At 44.8% G+C, this 8,463-nt stretch overlaps 1 protein-coding gene across 10 annotated transcripts in view; it reads left to right on the top strand.

Moving 5' to 3' along the window:
* The window catches only part of Phactr1 (phosphatase and actin regulator 1), a 580,961-nt gene that overhangs the window by 478,769 nt on the left and 93,729 nt on the right, over positions 1–8,463 (top strand). For all 10 annotated transcript variants that reach the window (XM_017797761.2, XM_017797765.2, XM_017797762.2 and 7 more), the window contains one exon: positions 7,363–7,684. In XM_017797761.2, coding sequence (XP_017653250.1) covers positions 7,363–7,684 — 322 coding nt within the window. The remainder of the gene's footprint in view (positions 1–7,362; positions 7,685–8,463) is intronic.

Genomic DNA, 8,463 nt, shown 5'->3' with positions numbered 1-8,463 from the left:
TGGCATATCCAGCCTTGGGCAGCATCCCCCTCCAAGCCACTTGGCCACCTCACTCAGAGGTTCTCAGATCCTAGTTGGTGGCAAGCATCCACATACCTGACCCAGAGATTCTGATACCCAAGTCAGAAGGACAGTCCAGGAATACAAACTTTTAGCAAACATCAGGTGACTTTCTCAAGTGGTCCAATCCTCTAAGAAACAGCACCTTTTGTTCTGAGAAAAGGGCGAAAATAAAATGTTAGTGGTAGTTTACAAACCTGGCTTTTAAAAATGCAGTATTTGACCTGACATAGACTCCCTGGGGTAGGGTATCAGTGTCATTCTATCACCAGTCTCCTTTGGTCCCCATCCCAGCTTGAGAACCCTGAGGCAGTGAGCCCAGGCAGTGAGCTTACTGAGGAGCCCTGAGGCTCCCTTCATCCCTGGCAGGTCTCCTGTGGGGAATGCTGATGGATTCACATCAGGAGACATCCAGGAGGTAGAGAAGACAGAGCCCACACAAAAAAGCCAGACCAGCATTGATAAACACAAAATAGAATAGGACGCAGGAGGGCGCTGACCATCTGAGTTACAGGGGATCCAGGAGGACAGGCTTCATGGACCTTCAGCTGGACATTGAAGAGCAAATGCTGTTTTGATTCTCAGCAAGGCCAGGGAAGGTATCTGAGGAGGTAGCCGCGACCGGCCTGAAGAGAGAATGAACCGTTTCCTGGGACACACAGTATGGAAACCAGTCTAGTTCAGATGCCATAGTGGACCAGGGAGGGCTAGGGGAGGAGACACATGATAGACCTGAGACTGAGAGTCAGGATTTGCAGTGTAGACCAGAGCCATGTGGGAACCCAGCATGCGCAACCGGCCTGAAGAGAGAATGAACCGTTTCCTGGGACACACAGTATGGAAACCAGTCTAGTTCAGATGCCATAGTGGACCAGGGAGGGCTAGGGGAGGAGACACATGATAGACCTGAGAGTCAGGATTTGCAGTGTAGACCAGAGCCATGTGGGAACCCAGCATAACCAGCAGGTACTTCATAAGGAGACATCAGAGTGGGATAGATTGGAGGGCTGGGACCTGCATTCTCATTGTACGAGACAAGGTCCCAGGCAGCTCAAGACAAAAACCACAAAACTTTGAGAGGAAAGGAAAGATAAGGGAACAGACAGACAGAAATGCAGAATGACAGATGTTCTGCAGCTGGTTCCAAATCACATCTCTAGATCTAATATGATGAATGACTTGGTACTAAGTTGCCATAAAATTACAAAAATAAGCTTTTCCCTGTTCACAAAGATCTGAGCTGCTCAGGCATTCCTCAGTGATGAACAATTTGGGGTAAAGATGAGCATTACGTAGTGAATTCACAAACAGCAAACAATTTCACCTGTTCTTAGCCTGTTTCTTGATTTCTTCCTATTTTACCATATCCACTGAGCCAGAGGTGATTTTAAATGATTCACTTTCATCCATTCTCTGCCCATTTTAATTGATAGCCATGTGTAGCCAGGAAGGAGATGTAGGCAGGAAAGAAAAGAGGAGCTTCGTGGTACCCCACAGGACTTTCCCAGGACAGTAAGAGGGGCTCTACGAGCTCATGTGGTCTTAGCCTGTTTGGGGAGATTCTGGGGTTCTACTTCAGTTTTCCAATGATGAAACCAAGTGTGTTTTGCTCTGAAGTTACTAATGAGAAATACTACAAAAGGAGTGTGTATAGGATGCTGGTATTTATTATAAACAGAACCCAAGGTCATCACTCATTAGGTAAAGAATTCCACTCAGCCCTCCTGGCCAAAGGACTGGACACCTGCCTTCCTCAAGAACCTACAAATATAAGGTCATAAACTGAGGGTCCCCAGATATAGCCCCTCAAGACTTCTAGTTGGACGGTTCTGGCTAAGTTTATGCCAAAGCTTCCAAGAGCCCAGGAGGACCTCTCAGTAACAGAAAGTGATGAAGGTATAGTGGTTCTACATCTCACTCAAGGCTGCAGAATTTGCTTATGCTGCCTGTGTTCCTGCAGGAACCATGGTGGACAGGATGAGCCTTTAACACTGAGCATCCAGACTTGTGGTTACAATGGTTTTGCATGTCAGTGTTAAGAAAGCAATCTTTTTTTAAATATTTCATTTATTTTTGTTTTATGTGTATGAATATATTGCCTGCATGTGTGTAAGTGCACCCAAGTTGTGAAATGCCCATGGAGGTCAGAAGGGGGCATCTGGTACCCCAGAACAGGTGTCATGGAGGGTCATTAGCCACCATATGAGTGCTGGGATTCAGACCTGGGTCCTCTGCAAAAGCAGTCAGTGCTCTTACCCACTGAGCCATTTCTTCAGAAATCTTAATCAGGCCCTGAGAATTATTAGCGTTTCTGTTTCTTAGCTATAGATTAGCAGTTTGGTGTCCATCCACTCACAGCCTTTGAGATGTCCCCACACAGTGTTTGAATACTTGATTCCCAGCCCTGTTAGGTGAGATTATAGAACCTTTAGGAGGTAGGGCCTAGCCTGGAGGAAGTAGGTCACCAGGGGCAGCTTTGGGATTATAGTCTGGCCCTCCTTCCAGAGGGGCACTGCTTCCTGACTGCCTACACAATGTAAACAGGTGCTACATGCTCCCATGACCACAGAACCACCCATCACTATGCCTTCCCCCCATAGACTATTTCCTCTGAAACTTTGAGCCAAAATAAATACTACCTCCTCTAAGTTGCTCCCTGTCAGTAATTTAGTCACAGTGATAAATAAAGTGATTCATCCAGACTGTGATGCTAAAGCAGTAATCCACTTTATATCTACGTCCCCACCAGATGTTTCCATAGAAGACAAGGATCCAACCCCCAGCAGATCACCACAGTGTTGGCACAATCTTGAAATGTGGTTTGTGCAAGTAACTCAGAAAAGGGTAAAGAATAGAGGAAGTGTCTAAAAAATAATTGTTTATGCCAATTTTTTCAATATCCATATAGAAATTATTTTAACTCAGCTGCTAATCTAGTAAGGGTTTCTGCTGTTTGAGTTTTTAAATTTCACTATGTCTGGAGAAGAAAAAAAGTTTTCTTGAATGTATATAAACAAGAGTGTTTGCTCTCCTTTCCTGAGAACAGACTCCCTTCAACCATTATGCTAGGTAGGTGACACACAGCAGACACAGGTGACGTCCCAGACACAGCAATCTTCAGCCCAGCACGGAAGGAGCTTACGCAATTGCTCTGCAACATGGGCCAAAAATTTGGTGCAGTAGTTCCGCAGAAAAGCTCTTCCCTTTTATTTAAAAAGTATACTGTTTTATATCTTACACAGATCATACTTTATACATTAGGCAATAATATTTCCAAAATACTCAAGTCAATTTTCAGGTTTTATGGGCTAGCAAAATGGCTTCATGGGTAAAGGTGCTTGCCACCAACAGTGCAAGTGTGATGACTTGAGTTCAATCCCTGGAACCCATGTAAAGGTGGAAGAAGAGAAGCAGCTCCACAAAGTTGTCTGTTGATTGTGCCTCGTCATGCCTTTTCCTCCCTCACACCACACACATGCACATAATAATAATACATTTTTTATAACTTAAAAAATTAAAGGTGGGGTTGGAGAGATGCTGCAGCGATTAAGAATGCTGGTTGTCCTTGCAGAAGATCCAGGTTCGAATCCCAGCACCCACATAGCAGCTAACAACTGTCTGAAACTCCAGTTTCAGGGGATCTGACAACCTCTTCTGTCTTCCGTGGGCATTGCACGACATGAGTGCACTTAACTACATGCAGGCAATACACACATACACATAAAATAAAATAAAAAATAATAAATAAAATTTTTTTTAAAAAAATTAAAGGCTTTAAGAGTCTTGGCTAACAAAAAGTAATATGGTTTGCCCCTTATGTTATATAAGCAGGGCACTATCTTAGTTACTTTTCTGTTGCTGTGATAGAAACACCATGGCCAAGAGAGCTTATAAAAGGAACAGTTTATTTAGCTTATGGTTCCAAAGGGGGAAAAGTCCATCATGGTGGGGAAGCATGGTGGCAGAGGTAACTGGAACGGGAGCAGAAGCTAAGAGCTCACATCTTCAAGCAGGCACAGGAAGCAAGAGAGTAACTCAAGATCGAGCAAGGCTTAAGAACTCTCAAAGCCCGCCCCCAGTGACGTGCTTCCTCCAGCATGGCCACTCCTTCTAAGACCCCCCCAAAACAGCACCACCAACTGGGGACAAAATGTCCAAGCATTGGGAACCTATGGGGGACATTCTCATTCAAACCACCACAGGCACCATGATAAGTTAAACTGTTCACTGTTCTCTGGGCAAGGAGACAGTTACATAAATGGTGATGCATATATGTATTCACCATCAACTTATGAGGATTGAATTGGTTATTGTATGAAAAGCACTTAGGATTTATTTATTTATTTTATGTGTTTGAGTGTTTTGCCTGCATGTGTATGTATGTGCACCGTATGCACAAGTACCTGTGGAGGCCAGAAGAGGGCATCAGATCCCCTGAAACTGGAGTTATAGACAGTTGCCAGCCTCCATGTGGGTGCTGGGAACTGAAACTGGGTCCTCTGTAAGAGCAGCCAGTGCTCTTAACCACTGATCCATCTCTCCAGCCCCTGAAAAGCACTTAGAATAGTAGTATATGGCATATGGTTAGCAAGCATGATATTGCTTTACTATTCCTAATCTGAAAATCCAAAGTCTGATGTATTGGAAAATCTAAAACTTTTTGAGTGTGATTCCACAAGTTATACCTCCCTGTGGTTCATTGTGGAGGAACTTTGTATTAGGTACAAAACTATTAAAATGTATAAAACCAGATTCATGTAGATAAAGGTATGTATGAAGCATAAATGAATTTCATGCATATATTTGAGCCCCATCCCAAGGTATCTCCATTTTTGTGGTGTGTGTGTGTGTGTGTGTGTGTGTGTCTGTCTGTCTGTCTGTCTGTCTGAATCTGAAATGTGAAATGCGTGATCAAAAGCACTTCAGATAAGGGCTGCTTGATCAGAATTGGCCAGAATGAGTGTTTTTTACAATTACTGCTATTGTTCACTCCAACACAATGTGTATCCTCCGCAGAGGGGAAAGAGTAACATAGTCATCAAGGAAAGTTTTCTGGGAAGGTTCTTTGTAAGCTGGATCTCAAAGGGAGAATGGGAATTGGCCAAGAAGACAAAAGAGAATGTTTCAAACCACAAAAGTAACATTTAAAGGTCCAAGATATGGAAACGCCAGCCAGTGGGGAACATCAGCAGTCAGGAGTGGAGGTGCATGTGGAGGTGGGTGTGGAGGGTAGGCCACTGGGAAACTCAGAGGCGGCCAAGGAAGATCTCCACAGTTCTCATAGAGAACACAAGTGAGCACAAAATCCACCTGAAAGACTTACCCAAGGAGTGGAGACCTGGACTTGTGGGTATGATACCAAATAAGTAAAATGCATAAGAGGAAAGTGGTATGCATCATGGGAGAAGCTGCTCAGGCTTTCCAGGTACCATAGGAAGGGTTATTTCCAATAGAGAGGAATCAAGCAGACTGCACGCAGTATGGGCCTGAAGAGATGAAGCAAGCAGCAGGCTGCCTGTGGGAGGCCTTGGATGGGTTTTTTAACTGAGGGCCATCATGGTACTATTTGTAGTCTAGTATGAGCTAGGTAGAAGGACAAACAGAGGCAGACAGACAGACAGACAGACAGACAGACAGATGGAGAAAAATCTAAGACTATAGAGATCAACAGTCAGAGCCATGAAGCAAGTTTTCCCTGACAAGGGACATGGTGTGTGGCATGCAGATAGTGCCCTCCTCCCTGCCACGTCCTTCCAAGCATGCCAACCCTAGACAAGCCCACAGCCTGTGGCTCCCAGCTCCAGACCTCTCCAGGGCCAGATGAATTCCAGGAATGTGAGGTACAAGAAATACAAGATCTCTCCCAGAATGCTCTAGAAGCTGGTCTGACCTGGACCCCTCTTAATGTGGACCGTCTATGGGAAGCTTTAATTACACTGTCACACTATTGAGGGATTGGTTCTACTCCAGCGTGATGACAGAAGTGATACGGTTTGGTTTTGGTTTTTAAGTTTGGGTTTGCAGTACTGGGTATGGAGCCCGGAGCCAGTGAGCCACATCCCCAGGCTGTGGGGCTTTTTACTGTTCTTAATGTTGTTTTATGTTTTTTAGATTTTTTTAATTAACAGACAAAGGAATGGGTTTTGTTCTGGCGTTTTCAAACATACTTTGTTGATTCCCTCCCCCACTCCCTGCCCCTCCACTTACCCCTTCCATTTACATGTCACATATATTCTCCATTACTCTCTTTCTCTCCCCTTAAAATCCATTTTACACCTCATAGTCTCCTTTCTTGTTTCATAACTCTTCTGTTTCTTTCTCATACACACACATGTACGTATATCAAAAATTGAAATCTAGGATCCACATATGAGATCAAGTATGCATTATTTGTCTTTCTGAGTCTGCCCAACTCTTGGGTTTCTGAGACAGGATCTCATCCTGTAGCCCAGGGTGGCTTCAACCTGAAATCTTCCTGCCTCGACCTCCCCACATGCTGAGTTTATAGATGTAAGCCATCACACTCAGTCAGAAGCATCACTTTCTAATGGTTCATTTTGGGCAAGCTTTTGTTCATGAATAAAGTGGCTAAAAATATTGTATCAAATTACCTTCAGTTGCATGTGTGAGGTGTATATGCTGTGCCCCTCCATACAGCTTGAACCATGCACTGTGGTTAATCATGAGTGGACCCAGCAGCCTGGCAACGATGCTCACGCCCCACCCCTAATTGATGTGCCCAAGACGGGTCACTAAGCCTCTCAAAGTAATCTCTTGGTGACAGATGAGGGACTGAGGTTGACAACATTGTCACTTGCAGGCAGGCATGTGCTATGAGCGGACTTGAACTTCTTGAACTTGGCTTCCGTTCCATGGCAGTGTAGGAAAGTTGGAAGGTGTCAGCTGAAAGGATGTGTCACTTTAACAATGGAAAATTTGTAACAATGACAAATCATGGTGGATCCGATGAAAGGTTTCTTTGCGGGTTGGTTTCCATTGCATATCCCTTCCTGCTGTCTTCCTACCTGGGCTGCACAGGAGCCTAGGCCGACATGCCCTAAGACCCAAACCTCTACCATCCAGGTTTCCACTGAGCCTTAGGCCAGAGCACTCTGAGCAGGAAACAAGTGGGTAAATGTGCACTGAAGAGTACTCACACTACGTTGAGGCTGTTAACGTTGATGCACTCTATATAGCAGGCCCGCGTCCGCGCTGTGGTCCTGAGGTGCGCATGTGTGATGTTCTGCGTTTCTTCTGATGGTCCCGAGCTCACATTTGCTTTTTACCCTCCTTCTGCCACAGATCCTGGCGCCCCTGTGAAATTGCCTTGTCTGCCAGTGAAACTGTCGCCTCCGCTACCTCCAAAGAAAGTCATGATCTGTATGCCTGTGGGGGGGCCAGAGCTCTCCCTGGCATCCTACGCAAGTCAGAAGAGCAGCCAGCAGGGCGTGGCCCAGCACCATCACACAGTCCTGCCATCCCAGATCCAGCACCAGCTGCAGTATGGCAGCCACAGCCAGCACCTCCCATCTTCCACCGGCACCCTGCCCATGCACCCTTCTAGTTGCAGGATGATCGACGAGCTGAACAAAACACTCGCTATGACCATGCAGAGGCTGGAAAGGTAAAGAGGAGGGAAGGTGTCACCTGAGAAGGGGCAAGTTGGGGATTCAGGTCATAATTAGAGAGCTTGAACTCCTATTCCTCTCCCTTTCGTGGAAACAAAAAAAAAAAAAAAACTTGACAGTAAAACCAAACCAAAACCTGAATATTATGAGACAGATGGAAAAAAAATTATATTGCCAATTGTCAAACTACAGAGTAATCATATTACTTTTTTTTTTAAAGTGGGGAAGGCAGGTTGGGGAAATATCCTCACAAGCACAAATACCTGAGTTAGTTCAATCTCCAGACCCATGTAAATAACCCAGGCTTGGCGGTGCATGCTTGTAATCTTGTAATCCCAGAGTTGGGAAATCAGAAACAGATCCCTGGGGCTCCCCAGCCAGCCAGCCAGCCTAGCATACTTGGCAAGTTCCAGACCAGTGACACCCTGTCTCAAAAACAAGGTGGGAGGAACATCTCTGGCCTACACATACATGCATGTGCTTCTGCAGACGTGACTGTAACCGCATACATACATACACACACACACGAACATACATGCATGCACAAAGGAGTAACATGTACACTCATGCACACTAAACCATATTGTTTCTCTAAAGATTGACATTTTGAGAAAGGATGTACATGTGTGATCATTAATAGTGGTTGTCCCCTCACTACTCTGAGGAGGGAAAATGGGGAGAAAATACTTTATATTTCATATCTTTCTATATGAATTACTTTTTTTTAAATAAAGAAGCATTTCATTACCACAGCATTAACCTATTCAATAATATT

Source organism: Nannospalax galili, unplaced genomic scaffold, assembly GCF_000622305.1.
Source record: "Nannospalax galili isolate Female #2095 unplaced genomic scaffold, S.galili_v1.0 scaffold72, whole genome shotgun sequence".
Classification (NCBI taxonomy): domain Eukaryota; kingdom Metazoa; phylum Chordata; class Mammalia; order Rodentia; family Spalacidae; genus Nannospalax; species Nannospalax galili.
The sequence above is the reverse complement of the archived record's forward strand: the minus strand, read 5'-3'. Positions and strand labels throughout refer to the sequence as shown.